Here is a 19,770-nt window from a genome sequence, read left to right on the forward strand (position 1 = left end):
TGTGCTCGCAAATCCCCGCAGGCTATCTTCCTTAGCCGGAACGCTGGCTAATTGTGAGCCGGTTCGGATGTGCCAGGAAATGGGTCGCCACAAGGTCACAGAGTAAAGCGCAAATGTGGAGTAATACGCTGCACCTCAACAAAGGTCAATGTATATAGAGTGCGTCATCTATTGGGAAAATGCCAGAATTACGGGGAAAAAACGTTAACAAGGTTTATTAATATAATTTCATCAAGTTCTGCGGGCCGGATTAAAAAGCTTAACGGGCCGCATATGGCCCGCGGGCCGTAGTTTGCCCATGCCTGTGCTAGACTGTGGGGCCTGTTTCAAGTGCTCTACGAATCCATGAAAAGTCAGGAAGACAAAATGTCAAGGGCTGGTGGTAGATCAGGGATGTAGGAAATTTTTAAAGGGCAGATGCCAAAGACCAAAGGAGAAAATTGATTTTGTTTGAAATTTACATGTTATAAGGACCAGTAAGTGTTTCTGTGGATACACAAACAGGAAGGTCGTTAAGGGAAATGTGGAACCTCAAGAGAATGCAGCAAAGGAAAACACAGTTGCAAGAAAACGTTTGCAAACCCTTTGCAATTACCTGGTTTTCTGCATTAATTAATCATAAAACATGGTCTGATCCTCAACTAATAACACACACATTAATTGAACTTACGTCTTTATTTAACACACTGCTTAATCATTCACAATTATTGCTTAATCAGTCCCAGCTGGAAAAAGTATGTGAACCTTTGCATTTAATAACTGGTAGAACCTACTCTAGCAGCAATAACCTCTACCAAACATTTCCTGTAGCTGCTGATCAGACTTGTACAATGGCAAGAATGTAACAAAACACAATGATGAAGGTAGAGCAGTGGATATAGTGTATATGGATTTCAGTAAGGCATTTGATAAGGTTGCCCATGCAAGGCTCCTTCAGAAAGTAAGGAGGCATGGGATTCCAAGGAGACCTTGCTTTGTGGATCCAGAATTGGCTTGCCCACAGGTGGTTATAGATGGTTCGTATTCTACTTGGAGGTCGGTGACCAGTGGTGTTCTGCAGGGGCCTGTTCTGGGACCCCTCCTCTTTGTAATTTTTACAAATGATTTGGATGAAGAGGTAGAAGGGTGGGTTAGTAGGTCTGATGATGACACAAAAGTTGGGGGTGATATGAATAGTCTGGAGTGTAAACTTAAATTTGCTGGACCAAATAACCACAGCACAAAAAGATCGTTACTTATCTTTTCACCAGTTTATTTCTTCGAGCTCGGCCGGCAAGTGAACTTGGTCACAACATCGGGGGGGGGGGGGGGGGGCGGAAGTTCTCATCCCTCTGGCAGTTCAAACAAGTTCACTGCTCGACTTCCACAGATGTTACAATTTATAAGGCCACCGATACAAAAGAACAATCAGTTCGATAGACTTTCCAGCTACTCAACTAGAGCAAAACTTAATAACTTAGATCAGAGACTCCACCAAATTTAAGCTTTAATTAAGAAAGGAATGTCCTGCCTTATCTCCATCAGCAACTGCTTTTTGTCGAAACCAAAAGGTGTGAAAAATCAGGAAGACACCTTTTTGTAGATCTGTGTGAGCATTAACCCTTATCTCACTCCAAAGAAAAAGCTATGAGACATCACCTTAAACATGTTGTAGCCATTCACAAACCAGAATACACAGACACAGTCGGTACTCAACCCTAACCCGTTATTTACTGGAATCCGAGTATCCCCCAATTCCCTTCAAACTTTATCAGGAGGGTTGTCAGAAGTTACAGCAGGACATCAATAGGATGTAGAACTGGGCTGAGAAGTGGTAGATGGACTTCAACCCAGGTAAGTGTGAAGTGGTTCATTTTGGTAGGTCCAATTTGAAGACAGAATATAATATTAATGGTAAAACTCTTGGCAGTGTGGACGATCTAAGAGATCTTGGAGTTCGTGTCCATAGGACACTCAAACCTGCTGCACAGGTTGACGTTGTTATTAAGAAGGCGTATGGTGCATTGGCATTCATCAACCGTGGGAATGAGTCCAAGAGCCGTGAGGTAATGTTACAGCTATACAAGACTTGGGGTACAGTGTACAGTTCTGATAACCTCACTACAGGAAGGATGTGGATACTATAGAGAAAGCGCAGAGGAGATTTACAAAGATGTTGCCTAGATTGGAGGATGTACCTTATGAGAATAGGTTGAGTGAATTTGGCCTTTCCTCCTTGAAGCAGTGAAGGATGAGAGGTGACCTGATAGAGGTGTATAAGATGATGAGGGGCATTGATCATGCGAATAGCCAGAGGCTTTTTCCCCAGGGCTGAAATGGCTAACACGAGGAGGCATAGTTTTATGGTACTTGGAAATAGATGGGGTAAGTTTTTCCAGAGAGTGGTGGGTGCGTGGAATGTACTGCCAGCAGCAGTGATGGAAGTGGATGCAATAGAGTCTTTAAAGAGCCTCTTAGATAGGTACATGGAGCTTAGAAAAGTAGAGGGCTATGTGCTAGGAAAATTCTAGCAGTTTCTAGAGTAGGTTACATGGTCAACACAACATTGTGGGCTAAAGGGCCTGTAACGTGCTGTAGATTTCTATGTTCAATGTTCTGTGAGGAATTTTAGACCATACAAAACTGTTTCAGTTCATCAGTATTTCTGGGCTATCTTGCATGAACAGCCTTCTGCAGGTCTTGGCACAGCATCTCAATTGGGTTAAGGTCTGACTTTGACTTGGCCATTCCAAAACACAAATTTTCTTCTCTTTGAACTACTCTGTTGTTGACTTACTCTTGTGTTTCAAATCATTGTCTTGTTCCATCATCTAACTTCTATTACGCTTCAAGTGATGGACTGCTACCCCAACATTCTCCTGTAAATGTCTTGATATGATTTTGAAGTCATTGTTCTCTCAATGACTGCAAGCAGTCCAAGCCCTGAGGCAGCAAAGCAGCCCCAAACCATGATGCTCCTTTCACCACGTTTCAAAGTTGAGACGAGGTTTTAGTGTTGGTGGGCAGTGCCCTTTTCCCTCCAAACATAGTGGTGTGCAGCATTTCTGCTAAAATTTTCAACTTTTGTCTCTTCTATCTACAGAATATTGTCCCAGAACATCCAGGTGGTCTTTTGGAATGTTGTTTTTTGGAGAGCAGTGGTTTCCACTGTGGTATCCTTCCATGAACACCATTCTTTTTCAGTGATTTTCTAACAGTGGACACATGAACAGAAACTTTAGCAAGTTCTAGAGATTTCTGCAGGTCTTTTGCTGTTCACCATAAGTTCTTTTTCACCTCCTTCAGCATTGCATGTTGTGCTCTTGGTGTGATCTTTGAAGGACACCCACTCCAAAGGAGAGTAGCAACAGTAATGAATTTCCTCCATTTATAGACAATTTCCCTTACTGTGGATTGATGAACACTCAGATCTTTAGAGATGATTTCTAACCTTTTCTAGCTTCATGCAACTCTACAATTCTTCTTCTAAGGTTTACTGCAAGTTGTTTTGTTTGAGGCATGGTGCACATGAACAGATCTTTCTTGAGAAGAGTAGGCTCTGTCAGTAACCTGACTTTGTGCGTTTATATAGGGCAGGGCACCTCTACAACCCACACCTCCAATTTCATCTCATTGATTAGAACACCTGATTCCAAATAACTTTTGTAAAAGGCATTATCCCAGAAGTTCACATACTCTGTGATTGCATAAATGGTGTACACAGTATTGATGAGAAGTACAACTGCTTGTGCATTATTAGTTTAGGCAGATAGTGTCTATTATTGTGACTTACATGAAGATCAGACCACATTTTATGAGTAGTTAATGCAGAAAACCAGGTAATTGCAAAGGTTTCACAAACTTTTTCATGCAACTGTACATTAAAGTTACCTTTTCCATAAATCTTCATTATGATGGACTGCACATATCCAAGATAGCTGGACTAATTTCAAAAAACAGTGGGAAACTTGGAAAAATCTAAATTAAAAGGGATGAAGTGTTAGAGGAACCCACGGAACTAAAACCAGACAATTACCAGGACCTCAAAGCCTGTAGCCAAGTGTTTTAAAGATAGTGGCTGCAGAGACAACATACTGATTGCTTGATATGCTAAGTTCCAAAAAGATTGGAAACAATGAATTTGACTCTCTTGTTCAAAAAAAAGACAGAAGACATGGAAATATATGCCAGTTGGGTTAGCACCTTGACAAGATGCTACAGTCAATAATCAAAGGAGAAGTAACTAATCATTTAGGAAAGGCAAATATAATCAAATCACGTTAACATGGTTTTACAGAAGGTGAATTATTTGTGTGACAATTCTTTGAGGATGTAACAAAATAAGTTAAGAGAGAGACATGAAGATTAAGTGCATTTAGATTTCAAAAAGGCATTTGGCAAGATGTCATTAAAAAGGCTGCACAAATTAAAAGCTCAAAATAGTGGATAAAACATTATTATAAACAGTGGATGAAAATTAACTGTCACATCAAGAACAAACTGTTGGAATAAATGGGTCCTTTTCAGGTGGAAAGGTTGTGAAACAACCCAAGGATTGGTCATGGTCTTCCACTGTTTATTTTTGCATTAATGGCCTACTGGTTTAAGCAAAATGTAAGGCTTCCAGCTCTGATGATGATACCAAAATAGGTGGAAGGGCATGTTGTGATGAGGTTATAGGATATAAACAAACTGAGTGATTGGACAAAAATCTACCAGAGTTTAATGTGGAGAAATGTTCAGTCATACACTTTGGTAAAAGTAATCAGAAGTGATATTATTATCTAAACAAAGAGAGTCTACAAATGGATGAAGTTCAGAAGGATCTAGATATTCTACTGCATGAATCACAGTAAGTCAGTAAGTCAAAAAATAGCAAAGATGACAAATGACACATTGGCCTTTATTGCAATGGGGTTAGAGCTTAACCACAGGAATGTTTTGTTAGGTTGTACAGGGTATCAGCAAGATCACACCTGGAATACTATACACACAGTCTAGCTCTCCCTATGTAGATAAGAATATTTTCATACTAATGGCAGTCCAGACGAGATTCACCTGAACTAATTCCTGAGATTAGAGTGCTGTCCTATCAAGAGAGGTTGAGCAGTGTGGGTCTAGATTCATTGGAGGTTAGAAAAATGAATGGTGACTTTATTTAAATATCTAAGATCCTAAGGATGTTTGATATGGTAGTTATTGAGATCTTTTCACCAGTGAAAGAATCAGAAACAAGAGGGCATAGTTAAAAGATAAAGGGCCTATCATTGAAAATGGTGCTGCATAGAAATTTCTTCTCTCAAAAGGTAATGAATCCCTGGAATCCTCTGACCTTGAGGATGGTGGAGACCAGATTATTAATACATTTCAAATGTAGATTAACATTTGATCGATCAAAAAAAATTGAAGGTTATGAGGAAATGGCACAAAGAGAAGTTAATCATTGTACAGTTATAATACCTAACTGTGGTGGCATCCATCATTAAGGTCATGCCCTCTTCTCATTACTATCAGGGGGAATGTAGGTATCTTCAGAGCCTGAAGTCACACAATCATCGTCTTAGGAACAGCTTCTTTCCCTCCACCATCAGATTTCCAAATGGTCCAACCCATAAACACTACCTCATTATTTTCTTCTCTTTTTGCACTATTTACTTTTTAATATTTCTTATTTTAACTTAATTTCTTTATGTATTGCACTGTACTACTGTAATGCTGCTGCTAAATAATACATTTCACAACATATGAAGGTAATAATACACCTAATTCTGATTTACTAGTAAAGAGGCCAAGTTGCTGAATATATTAAAGAAGGAAATAAGATAAACTTAAAGATACAAAAGGCATGGTATGGATAAAGACTGGAAATACTGTATTGCAAGAAAGTATCAGTATGATTACATTAAATGGTGGAGCTGATTCCAAGGTTGAATGTTCTAATCCTGCTTCTATTTTTCTATGTAATTTCACTTAAATGTGTCAAAAATGACACGGCACCCCCTGTAGGTGACACAGACCTGTGACAAAGGCAAGTAAGTGTGTGGATCAGTAACACACGTGATTGAAAGGAGTAATTTAGAAACATTTAATAGGATAGAAAAACCTACAGCACAATACAGGCCCTTTGGCCCACAAAAGGATACAGAGTTCAAAAAAAAATTGAGAGTAAGAGAAATAAAATCAAAGGAAGAATTGGAAAAATAATCCAACAAATACTAGAAATTAGAGGAATGATTTTCCATAATTATAGTTTGATTAATTGCTCAACAATTATTGACTTTCATGTCATTAATATTTATCTACAGTAAAAGGGACAAGCCATAACATTTCTTGTAGTACATGCTACAGAAATAAGTTTAATATCCATATAATTACAGAAGAGCAACAACTACACTGCATTCTATGTATCTTAATGTCACCTTTCATGGTGGAATACCATTGTCACTATGTTATTTGGACAATAACGTCCTGATTTCTGCAATTAAATTTGTAAGCTGCTTTCCAATTTAAACACTAATAAGTTCAAAGTGCATATATATTATTCAACCTTGAGATTTGTCTCCTAATAGGCAGCCACAAAACTAAGAAACACAAAAGAACCGATTAAAAAACATTCCAAACTCCCAATGTGCAGAGACTTAAGAAAAAGCAAACCTTGAAAACAATAACCATAAACAAATATCGTTCTGAACTGAAGTCCACAAAGAGAATTCAAGACCCATAGTTCAGCGCAGAGCTGAGTAGAACTCGCAGAGCAGTAAGCTGACCCTTGCCTCGGGCCCCGACACCCTGACCTTTTCAATGTGGTCTGGTGACTAAATCAATGTCCAAACACTGCCACCATCTGTTCCGGTACACTGGTGAACAACTGTTGCTTCTAAACAAAATCTAGTCCATTAAATTTCTCTCCCCATTAATCATGAATCCAAAATCAAACCACAATTAAAAGAAAGAAATAACATTTACCCAGAGTTTGTGCGAGGGCTTTGGTTTAAGTGATTTAGGATTTGATCACTATTATACTTTTGAGCTATACAGATAGAATATAGTAATTGTTTTGGGCTGCCGACTTAATGTCAAAATAGATTAAATATCTTTAAACAATTTAACTCTGTACACAGGCACTACATTTCTACTGAGTTTGTTCATAATTACTAAAGAAAATCTCATTTGAATCATTTCAAAGACTGCATGGTTTGAAAGTGCACGCTTAAAACAATGTATCTGAAATCTAAGAAAAGGGGTAATCACATGAAAGAAAGCAATTACTGTATAATCAGTCAGGCATATTAGCAGATTCAAAGACTTTTTAAAATATATCTCTTTGGCAAGGGAAAACATGAATTACAAACATAATTAAGATTCTGAAGAGGAAATGAAAATGATTGATGAGGGTACATAAATTATATAACAAAAGTATATAAATTATAAGAAACATAAACAGGATCAAATGGTGAGATTCATCTTCCCAGCATGATAACGTCTAATTGTAAAGGGTATAACTTTAGGGTAGAGTTTCCTAAACTGAAGTCCGCAGAACCCTTGCTTAATGGTGTTAGTCCTTGGCATTAAAAAAAAGGTTAGGATTCCGCTTTAGAGTGACGGGAAAATTTAACAAGATGCACAAAGCAAGATTTCTCCCCCCACAGATAGTGGTTGTGCCTGCAATGCAATGCCTGGGGAAATAGCCGAAGCAGATACTGAGGCAACAATTAAAATGCTGTGTAGACAGATACAGGAACAGATGGAATGGAGGCAGATATGCAGTTTAAATTGGTATGATCAGCATAGCTGATAATACCAGCTGAAAAACTTGTTCCTGTGCTGTTCTACACTCTAGTGTAGACCCTCCCAAGGCATGATTTATAGAATAAACCACTAAAGTGAAAGTAAATTTAAGCAATGTGCAGTGTTTAAAATTAATTAGTTTAACAACCTGAATATAATTGTACCTAAATATTCCATGGAGTATTTCACAATATTATCCCCAAATCATATATGTAAATTTACAAACAAAGCTTAATACTGAAGCAAAAAACAGTAATTAGCTTGCAAAAGCAATTAATATTCTTTAATTACTTTGACTGTTCATAATGAGGTTGCAACAAGAGAGACAATAGAGTGTGAACAATAGCAAGATCAGTAGTAGGTGACAATTCCAGCTTCAGTCATGTGGTTGGAAATAAATGGGAGGATATGGCTTTCTGCAATGCCAGAACAAATATCAGTATTCATGGTCATACTTTGTAAATGTATTAAGTAGATGACATATTTCAGCTCTCTTCTTAAAGGCAATAAAGGATGGGAGTGGAGGAGAAGTGAGCTGTGCTGCACAAAAGGAGACGGGGGGGGTAGGAGGAGAGTTGTACAAGTGAAAGGGGAGGACAGCTACACAAGTAGAGGGAGGCAAGAGAGAAGGGAGTGAAAGCCACAGGAGGATCAGAAAAAGAGATTTGTGAGAGAACAAAGAAATAAGAGAGAGAAGGAATAAAAAGTTAGTTAAAGTCTGTCCCAAGCTTTATAAGCTCATCAGGCCAGTGCTTATGTTGGTTTCTGTGGCATGAAGTGACTGAGAGTATGAGACTCCCCCCCCCCCACCCCACTCCCAACTGGTTAGGATGCCAGTCTATTGTGAAGTTAACCCCCAGCATTTTGCCGGTACCCATTTTCAGCTGGGTGGACTGGAGCAATGTGTGGTTAAGTGCCTTGCTCAAGGACACAATATGCTGCATTGGCTGAGGCTCAAACTCACAACCTTCAGATCACTAGTCCAATGCCTTAACCACTTGGCCACACGCCACACAGAAGGAATAAAGAATAAAGGAGTAGACTATTTTCTAAATGGGGAGAAAATTCAGGAATAAGAGGTGAAAAGGGAGTTGGGAGTCCTCATGCAGGATTCTCTAAAGGTTAATTTGCAAGTTGAGTCGGCAGCAAGAAAAGCAAATGCAATGTAAACATTCATATCGAGAGAACTAGAAATATAAAGGCAAGGATGTAAAGCTGAGGCTTTATAAGGCATTGGTCAGAGTGCATTTAGAATGCTGTGAACAGTTTTAAGCTTATCTAAGAAGAGATGTATTGGCATTGGAGAGGGTCCAGAAGGGATTCATAAAAATGATTCTGTGAATGAAAGAATGTATGTATTAGGAGTGTTTGATGGCTGTGGACCTGTATTCGATGGAGTTCAGAAGAATGAGGGGAGATCACATTGAAACCCATTGAATAATAAAAAGCCTAGATAAAGTGGATGTGAAGAGGATGTTTCCCATAGTGGGTGAGTCTAGGACCAGAGGGCAGAGCCTCAGAATAGAAGGACAACCCTTTAATAAAGAGATGAGGAGGAATTTCTTTAGCCGGAGGGTGATGAATCTGCAGAGTTCATTGCCACAGATGGCTGTAGAGGACTAGTCACTGGGTGTACTTAAACCAGAGTTTGATAAGTTCTTGATAGTTAAGGATATCAGACGTTGGCAGGAGAATAGGATTGACAAGGACAATAAATCAGCCATGACAGAATGACAGAGCAGGCTCGATGGGCTGAAAAGACTAAATCTGGTCCTATGTCTTATGAAAAGAGAATAATGAAGAGAGTTTGGAAAAGAAAGACCACATAACTGAAGCAATAACTTCATTTTGGGATAAACACAAACATCCCTTTATAGTATTTGGCTATTTCCTGTTTTTGTGCAAATAACATCTATACCCCTTTACTGCTCCTATGGTTTGATTTATCATTCTTTGATTCAAAATAATGAACTAAGTATTTCAAACGTAAGCCACAAGGATATCCATCAATTCTATGGCTTGTTTTACACTCTTTATCTAGAACTGATTCAAATGCTTTCAAGATGTTATATAAAAGGCATTGAAAGGCACTCCCCCATGAATCATGCGGTATTTTGGCTTTGGTATTCTGAATCCTCATCCAATATGCAACTGTAACAATTAAACAGCTTTCTTTTGCATGAAAATAATTCAATTTCATTAGTTTAAAAATTGATACTGATGAAGTCAGATTTAATCAGAGCAGTTTATATCATGTACAATCACAAATGCATTCCAAAACAGTTCAAGGTGACTTTACACCTTCGTAAAATTTAGCAACTAAGTATTCACAGTGTCATACAGCTGAACTTGGTCACCTGTCCACCTCCCCATGTCATTAAGTTTCAGGCCAAACAGAAAATCCAGCCTTTCCTCCATTTCCTACAAATTTCAGAAATAGGTCTGGATTCAGCTAAGTGGTGACCACTATGCACAACTGCAGCTTAGAAGACCAACTGACTCACACTTAACTAATTCATAATGTCCATAACATTCAGAAGTGTTCAAAAGCAATTAAAAGTGATTAGACCATATACAGTGATTTACCGCTCTTCTCCCCATCATGTGAAGTATGCCATTACGGACAATAAAATTGTTATTACTCATTTTACTGAAAATACAAAGGTACATTTGGATATAAAATGTTGATTCCAATATCCAATGTTGATTTGTGAAACACTAGCTTTTTAGTATCACAAAAACAGTACAGGTCCTTTGGCCCAAATGTTGTGCCAACCACTTAACCTACTCTAAGATCAATTTAACCCCATCCTCCCACACAACCCTCCATTTTTCTTTTGTCAATGTGTCTAAGAGTCACTTAAATGTCCCTAATATATCTGCCTCCATCACCATCCTTGGCAAATCGTTCCACACACCCACCATTGTCTATAACAAAAACCACCACTATCATCACCCCTACAATTTCTTTCAACCACCTTAAAATGAACTTGAACATAAATAAAAATATATGAAGACAAAAATGATCAATAGTTGCATGTCAGATCTACCTTGGAAATCATTCAAATCTAGCTCCAATACTTTAAAAGACAGATTGATGTGTGACAAACTGCAGCAAATTAGGCCAGCAGAATACATTTCAATATATTCATTAATAAATTATAAATCAGGCATTTGACAAGGAACAATAGCCTACCTGTGCATGAAAGAGAGCTAAACCTTTAGCAGTGTGAAGGGGAATTAGCACCTTCATAAGAAATTGTTTATGTTCTGCTTTCAGTGGCAGTGCAAACCCATTAATAATACTGAAAAAGAAATATAGAAATTAATCTATTAATATGCAAATCTACTGCAACATTTTTAATTACTCAAATTACTTTAGAACAGTGTTTTACAGTACATAAACATACTTTCAGTGCTAATTAATCTATTTAAAAATCTAAAAATATTTCATAAGTGTGTTACCCAACAGAATTAGATACAGAGCCACAGAGATATTGGACAGTTGGATCAAAAAGTTGTGTTTGAAAACATGCCTTAAAGATAATTGCACTGGAGATTAGGAGAGAATTTATTACAGCAACTCTAGAACACACAGCCCTGGCTGTTGAAGGAATATTACAAAGAAGTTTTGGGACTGGAGACTATAAAATTACGGAATAGCAAGGTTTAAAGGGATTTGAAAACAAGGATGAGAAAATCAACAGATTAATTTAACTGGGAGGCAATGTAGATTAGCTAGCACAAAATTGATGTCTTAATGGAACATGATTAACACCAAGGAGCAGAACTTGCATGACCTCAAGCTGGTAAATCTAAGTCCAAGAGTACATTCCAGAGGTAATAAGGAATTCCATCAGCAGATGATCAATGGGTGATCATGGACAATGCAGAGATGTTGGGAATACTTTATTCAAAGAGCCCCCTGGGGTCCCATATATTATGGTTTAGTCTTGGCATTGTCAGAGAATGAGATAGAGACTAGAGACAAAGCTTACAACACAAAAAAGTAATGACAGTGGACTGAAGATGATAACTGCTTTTTTTATTCTGAAGAAATTTATGCACATTCATTACTGTTAAGTCAGACAGGAACAATGTCAACTTAAAGTAGAGGAGTCAAGTGGTGATGTTCATCTGTTGTCAGCTGCATACAACATGGAAAATCAAAGTAAATTTATAATCGAAGTACATACATGTCACCAACAGACAACCCTGAGATTCATTTTCTTGCGGACCATTACAATAAATACAAGAAACACAACAGAATCACTCAACAGGGCCGACAACCACCAATGAGCAAAAAAAAAACCCAATAACAAACTGTGCAAATACAAAAAAGAAAGAAAATAGGAAATAATGATAGTAAAAAATAAGCAAAGAAACCTCCTTGAAAATGAGTCCAGTTCAGTGGGAAAAGTCCAGTGATGGGGCGAGTGTAGTAGAGTGATGCTATGGCCTCTGGTTCAAGAGCCTAATAGCTGAAGGGAAATAACCGTTTCTGCACCTGGTGCTGCGGGTCCTGAAGCTCCTGTATCACCTTCTTGATGGCAGTAGCGAGAAGAGAACATGGGCTGGATGATGGGGGTCTGAGATGATAGGTGCTACTTTCCAGCAACAGCACTTTGTGTAGATGTTCTCAATAGTGGCAAGAGCTTTCCACGTGATGGACTGGGCTGCATCCACTAATTTTTGTAGGCTTTTCTGTATGTAACCCTGAGGTTCGGCCAGCATGCATTTGTCTAAGGTAAGACAGCCTCTAGCCCAGCCAAACTGAGAAATCTCATTTGTGTGGATGCTGCATGATGAGTTGCCCGGTTACAAATCCGAACAGCATAATATCAGACAGTATACCGTATGCAAGTAAACGACCAAACTCTATAAATCTTAATCTGACTATAGGGTTAGTAAAGAAAATAAAAAGAAAAATTAATTAAGCACGTTGGAGCTCACAGAATTGCCCATTTGACCTCTATCGACCTCCTCCGAGCGTCACTGACCGTCAGACCCTCGCTCCAAGTCCACTCCACCTGATGGTCTACCAACTCTGTCCATTTGCATCTTCGCTCATCTCTCACCGACAAAAGACCACAAAATTTCTGCTCCCAAACCCACAAGAAAGAACAACATGCCTCTCATTGGCTAGCATACATTCCAAAGCCCCTGTTATCTCTAGTCATAACCCAAGCATTGGTGCTACACCAAAACCATAACCTTAGATGTGAAACATTACAGAAAGGCCGTTACATTAGCAGTGAAACCTTACAGCGCACTACACTCTCCACCCCCCCACCAAATTTAGTCATGTCCTCATGACGTTGAGATAATTTGCCAACCCTTCCTGTGAAACACAAAGTCCAATCCAGGTGCAAAAGGCAGTGACAAAACGGTAAGGGTCACACTCTGTTCCCCCGGTGCTATGTAGGCCAGCCTATCCGGTGGTCTCCTGATTCCCTGAGACCTTCGTACCCTGTCACCTAACTCTTAAGGTTCAGACACTACTGGGGAGACATCTGGTCTACCTGGTGAGGCCTCCCCTGACCTATCACTCATGCCCAAGTGCAATTCGGATCCCTTTGTCTCATGGCTAAGCCCCACTTCATCCCTTGCAGGGTCCCACTGCATCCCAGGCTGTCCCCCTACATCAACTGACTCAGTGGAAGAAAGACTGGAAGTCTCTTCCTCAATCAATGGAGAGTTAGCAAATACTAAAAGGCAACATATACCACACATCCAGGTCCTCATCCTCCAAATCAATATCCCTCTTAGCGGTGGGGGCTGGCCTAACTTCTCCTGCTGTGGGACCTGCAGCCACCCTGCGTCTCCACTTACTTGGTGTGGGCTCCAAGTTAGGCTCTAGGTCTACCTTCGTCTCTTGTCCCAGGGGCAGCAGGTGGTTCTGATGGAGAATCTTGGCAGGCCCATGCCCATCTTCTGGTTTCACCCGAAAAACTGGTAGGTGTGGCATTTGACTTTCCACCACATAGTGCTTAGCCGCCCAGCAGTCCATCAACTTATGTTTCCCAGGTAGCCCCAATTTCCTTATGAGGACCTGGTCTCCTCGCAGCAGTTGGAAAAACCTCACCCTTTGATCATACCTCCTCTTATTTCCTTGATTCTGCTTGGTAGCCATGACGCTAGGTAATTCATAAGCCCTATTCAGCTCTCTTCTCATGTCAGACAGGTAAGTCTTCCGTGGTGTCACTCTTGTCAGTCCCAAAACAAAGATTAATGGGCAACCTTGCCTCGCACCCAAACATCAGATACCCAGTAGCTTCAATTTACAGTTGTAACTGTGAACCAGACGTCACATATGTTGACTCCACCTGCTCCTCTCCTTGCTGATTTCCAGGGTTCCGAGCATGTCTAGCAAGGTCCGATTAAACCTCTTGGGCTAGGGATCACCCTGGGGGTGATAGGGCATGGTCCTCAACTTTTTGACCCCAAGCATGCCCAGTAACCCATGGATGAGCCTGATCTCGAAATCCCTTCTCCTTTAATCTTTTTATTAATTTTCAAATTCATAAACATAACAACAATGACACTACAAAGAGATTGGGATTATGTTGGTAAATAGCATATGCGAATAAAAGCTACAGATAACACAAGTTTTAATACAATTTATTATTGTATTAAATAATACAACCTTTTTATTACTTTTAAAAAGTAATAAAACTTTTAATACAATTAAACATGATAAAAATATCCAAAAAAAAAACCCAAATTTTTAAAAAAAACAAAAGACTAAACTAAATAGAACTAAACAAAGCTGGACCATAATATTACATTGGATCCAATCATTAATGTCATTAACTCTGCTCCTCTATCCATATATTTAAGGTTAATAAAAAAGGATTCAGAAAAGGTCAAGTTACATCATTTGAAAATGTTGAATAAATGGCCTCCAAGTTTCTTCAAATTTAACCAAAGGGTCAAAAGTGACACTTCTGATTTCTTCTAAATTTAAACAAGATATAATTTGGGAAAACCATTGGAATGAAGTAGGAGGATTAATCTCTTTCCAATTCAATAAAATGGATCTCCTAGCCATTAATGTAATAAATGCCATCATCCGACGAGCTGAGGAGGATAAATAACTATGTTCCATCATCGGCAAACTAAAAATTGTGGTAATAGGATGAGGTTGAAATAGTATCAAAAATATCTTTCCAATATTTTTCCAAAAGAGGGCAGACCAGAACATATGAGTCAAAGAAGCTACCTCAGAATGACATCTACCACACACAGGACTTATATGAGAGTAAAAACAAGCTAGTTTGTCTTTAGACATGTGGGCCCTGTGCACCACCTTAAATTGTATCAATGCATGTTTAGCACATACAGAGGAAGAGTTAACTAATTGGAGAATTTTCTCCCATTTCTCTACAGGTAAAGAAAGTTGAAGTTCACTTTCCCATTCATTCTAAATTTTATCAGATATACCTGGATGTATTTTCATAATCATTATCATAAATAGTTGCTATTAAACCCTTCTGATAAGGGTTTAAACCTAAAAAATTTTCTGTGAAATCAGTTGGATATGAATTCGGAAAAGTAGGTAGCGTAGTACTCAAAAAGTTTCTAATTTGTAAGTATCTAAAAAAAAATGGGATCTGGGCAAATTATATTTATTAGACAACTGTTCAAAACACATGAAACAGTTTTCCAAGAATAAGTCACGAAAACATAATATACCCTTCATTTTCCATACCAAAATAGCTTGATCCATAACATAGGGTTGGAAAAAGAAATTAGATATAATAGGGCTTGATAGAATAAATCTGTTCAAATCAAAAAAATTACAAAATTGAAACCATATTCATAATGTATATTTAATTATTGGATTATCCATTTGTTTATTCAATTTAGAAAGAGCAAAGAGAAGTGAAGTCCCTAAATTAGAAACCAATGAAAATCCTTGTACAGACTTAAATTCAAGGTTTACCAATTGTGGACTTGGAATTAAATCCGAATCCTATGTCCAAAATATTAAATATCGAATATTAATTGCCTAGTAATAAAATCTTAAATTTGGCAATGCCAAACCACTATATTTTTTAGACCTCTGTAAATATTTTTTTTACTTAACCTAGGACTTTTATTCTGCCATATATATGAAGATACTTTAGAGTCAACAATATCAAAAAAGGATTTAGAAATAAAAATTGGTACCGCTTGAAATAGATATAAAAATTTAGGTAAAATAATCATCTTAATGACCATCGACCAATCAGTGACAAAAACAATGGGGAGCATTTAGTAAGCAAGTGTTTAACCTGATCAATTAAAGGTAAAAAATTAACCTTAAATAAATCCATATGCTTCTTAGTAATTTTAACACCCAGAAAAGTAAAATAGTCTGAATGGTGAATGTCTCTAAATTGGAACCTGGATATTTAATGGGAAGAGATCACTTTTATTAAGGTTCAGTTTGTAGCCAGAAAAGCTACTAAACTGAGCAAGCAGGGATATTACTGCAGGAATGGATTTCTCAGGGTTAGAGATATATAGTAACATATCATCTGCATATGATAACTTGTGTGTCCCATTCCCATGGGTAATGCCAAATATATTAGGTGAGTCACAAATAGCAATAGCTAAGGGTTCCAAGGCAATATCGAATAATAAAGGGCTACGAGGGCAGCCCTGCCTAATGCCACAAAACACCTGAAAAAAGAGAGATCTTTGATTATTGGTAAATACCGAAGCTGAAGGGGTATGGTATATCAATTTAATCCAAGATATAAATTTCGGACTAAAATTAAATTTCTCAAGCGCATTGAATAAATATGCCCATTCGACTCTGTCAAATGCTTTCTCAACATCCAGTGAAATGACACATTCTGGAGTTCTAGATGAAGAAGTATAAACAATAATCATTAATCTCCTAATATTAAAAGACAAATAACGATTTTTAATTAATCTAGTCTGTTTGACAGAAATCATTTAAGGCAATGCATTCTTCAATCTAGTTGCCAGTATTTTAGGAAAAAGTCTTGGAATCCACATTTAGCAAGGATATAGACCTATATGATGCATATTCAGTAGGATCATGATCTTTTTTAAGAATTAGGGAAATAGAGGCTCCGTAAAAAGAATGTGGTAATTTACCTATAAATAATGCATCCTTAAAGATTCCACATAACCAAGGAGAAAGTATAGTAGAAAAGGATTTTAAAAATTCTACTGTGTTAGCCATCCGGACCAGGTGCTTTACCTGAATTCATCAAAGAAATAGCAGCCTTAATTTCTTCTTCCGTAATAGATGCACCTAATGTTAAATGATCATTAGGTGGTAATTTTGGGATATTCAATTTCCTTAAAAATTCATGCATTATAGTGGGGTCATCAGGAAATTCTGATTAATATAAAGAAGTATAAAATTCTTGAAAAGACTTGTTTATCTCATCATGATCAACTGTCAAGAGTACCATCTCGTTTATGAATTTTGATAATCTGGTGTTCAACTGAAACAGTTTTCAATTGATTAACCAGTAATTTACCAGATTTCTCACCATGTATACAAAACTGAGTCCTAGTTTTTATTAATTGATTTTCAATCAAAGATGTTAATAATAGACTAAGCTCCATTTGAAGTTTGACTCTCTTTTTATAAAGCTCCTTACTAGCAGCAATAGAACATTTCTTGTCAATTTCTTTAATCTTGTCAACCAGCATAAGTATTTCATTATTAATACATTTTTTTCAATCAGGCAGAATATGAAATAATTTGCCCACAGATATATGCTTTAAATGTGTCTCATAATACCACACTGGAAATTTCTTCCGTAAAAATTGTTGAAAAGAAAAAATCAATCTGTTCTTTAATAAAATTAACAAGGTCCGAGTCCTGAAGCAGAATAGAATTGAACCGCCACTGTCTAGTACTGGAAGATGTATCCATTAACTTGATAGATAGTTTCAAGGGTGCATGGTCGGAAATGGAATCATAATTGCAGTCAAGAACAAATGGAATTAAAGGAGAATAAAAAAGTAGTCAATTCTAGAATAATTGTGATATACATGAGAAAGGAATGAAAACTCTTTATCCTTAGGACGTAAAAATCTCCAAGTTTCTAAAATTCCAGAATCAACCATAAAGGAATTTATAAAAGTAGCCGATTTGTTCGGAAGTGCCTGATTAGACATAGATCTATCCATCAAGGGATTTAAACCGCAGTTAAAATCTCCACCCATTATCAACATATAATCATTTAAATTAGGAAGGGATGTAAATAAATGCTTAAAAATTCAGGATAATCAACATTTGGAGCATAAACATTAACCATAACAACTTTTATGTTAAAGAGTAAGCTAGTAGTTAGAAGAATCTACCATTTGGATCTGAGATCGTTTCATAATGAAAAAATGAGATTGAAGAATCTATAAAAATAGAAACTCCTTTCACTTTAGCCTGAGAGTTCGAATGGTACTGTTATTAGTTCCAAAACCTGAAAAAATGCTGATTATACTCTTTCCTCACATGAGTTTCTTGTGCAAAGATGATATCAGCATTCATTCTATGGAATATTTTAAAAATTATTTTCCATTTAATCGGATGGTTTAAACCATTTGTATTCCAAGATAATAATCTTATCCATATTACTAGAATCAGCCACATGGTACGTAAAGGGTTAACCAGAATACAAACTCATGAACCCGGAAGAGGGGAAAAGGTTCAAAGAGGAACCAGAAGTTACGACATTTCGGACATTTTAGTAGGTTCAAGTCAGCCCAGTTGAAAAAAATCTAAAAATAGAAATAATCCCTTTCCCACCCACAAATACCCAAAAAAAGGCCAAAGAACAGACTGAGAATAATCTAGCACTAAAGCTAACCCCATCTCTCCTGAAGGCAGCCCAAAAGATACATGTTTTTAAAAAAAAACACTCATAGTCAAGAAAATTTAAAAAAGAGACTACCCATAAAGGGAAAAAAACTGCAACGATTAGTGACAAAGTTCTTTTTTAAATGCACAGAATTTAGGACATAAAACAGAGTACCATCTTACTAACATTTCAAAAAAAAGAAAAACAAGCGCTAATTCACATATTCAGTTATTTTCCAAAGACAAACGATTAAAAATGACGCACCAAAAAAAATAAGGTCCTGGGGAAGAAGAAAGCAAGATGACATCTTGAAATGTAAGAAAACAAAAAAAATACTTCCCCATTAAAATTTCAAAGTCAGAGGAATCAAACAACAAATCTTCTACTTAATTACTTTCAGAAACAAAAGATTATAAGTAAAAAGAGCAGAATCACTAAAGGAAGAAGAAAACTTTTATCCAGAAATACGAAAAATACCTACACTACAAACCAAAAGTGAAACCCTCAAATTATAAAAGTCCAGATCTATAAGCTAACTAGCTTAAAAAAACAAATAAGAACAGAGATGATAAGTACATTAATTAATCCATAACAGACATACGCTGATCATCAAGAAATCTCTGAGCTTCGTTTAGAGAATTAAACAAACGGCGAGAATTATTGTAAAGGATAATTCTCAAACACGCTGGGAACAACAGAGCTGGTTTAAGGCCTTTTCGATGGAACTCAAACATCACTGATTTAAAAGACATCCATTCCCTCAGAACTTCAGGACTAAAATAATTGACGATGCAAAATTTGAAATTCGATCATACGGGCAATTTGTATCAAACGATCCTTGATGTGCGCATAATGGAAACGAATTATAACGGGTCTCGGCTTAGAATCTTTGGAAGGCATAGGTCAGAGAGTACGATGTGCTAAATTGATCAATGGAGGGGTGTCCAGAACTTCTGAACCAAACACATCCATCAGAATTTGAGAAAACTATTCAACAGGATCACCCCTCTCGACGTCTTCTGGAAGCTGGATTATCCACAGATTCGGTCTCCGGGATCGGTTTTCAAGGTCGATAACCTTGGATTTCTAACATTCCAACAATTGAGATGTCGAAGATAGATATTTTTCCAGGGTTTCAATCCTTTGGTCCCTCTGCCAAGCGACTTGTTGTAGT

General features: G+C 37.4%; 1 protein-coding gene across 2 annotated transcripts in view; it reads right to left on the minus strand.

Annotated features, from left to right (window-relative positions):
• ppp2r5a (protein phosphatase 2, regulatory subunit B', alpha isoform) overlaps positions 1–19,770 on the minus strand; it is a 171,770-nt gene that overhangs the window by 22,878 nt on the left and 129,122 nt on the right. For both annotated transcript variants that reach the window (XM_059985868.1, XM_059985867.1), the window contains one exon: positions 10,964–11,072. In XM_059985868.1, the coding sequence (XP_059841851.1) occupies positions 10,964–11,072 (109 nt within the window). The remainder of the gene's footprint in view (positions 1–10,963; positions 11,073–19,770) is intronic.

Source organism: Hypanus sabinus, chromosome 12, assembly GCF_030144855.1.
Source record: "Hypanus sabinus isolate sHypSab1 chromosome 12, sHypSab1.hap1, whole genome shotgun sequence".
In the NCBI taxonomy this organism is placed as follows: Eukaryota; Metazoa; Chordata; class Chondrichthyes; order Myliobatiformes; family Dasyatidae; genus Hypanus; species Hypanus sabinus.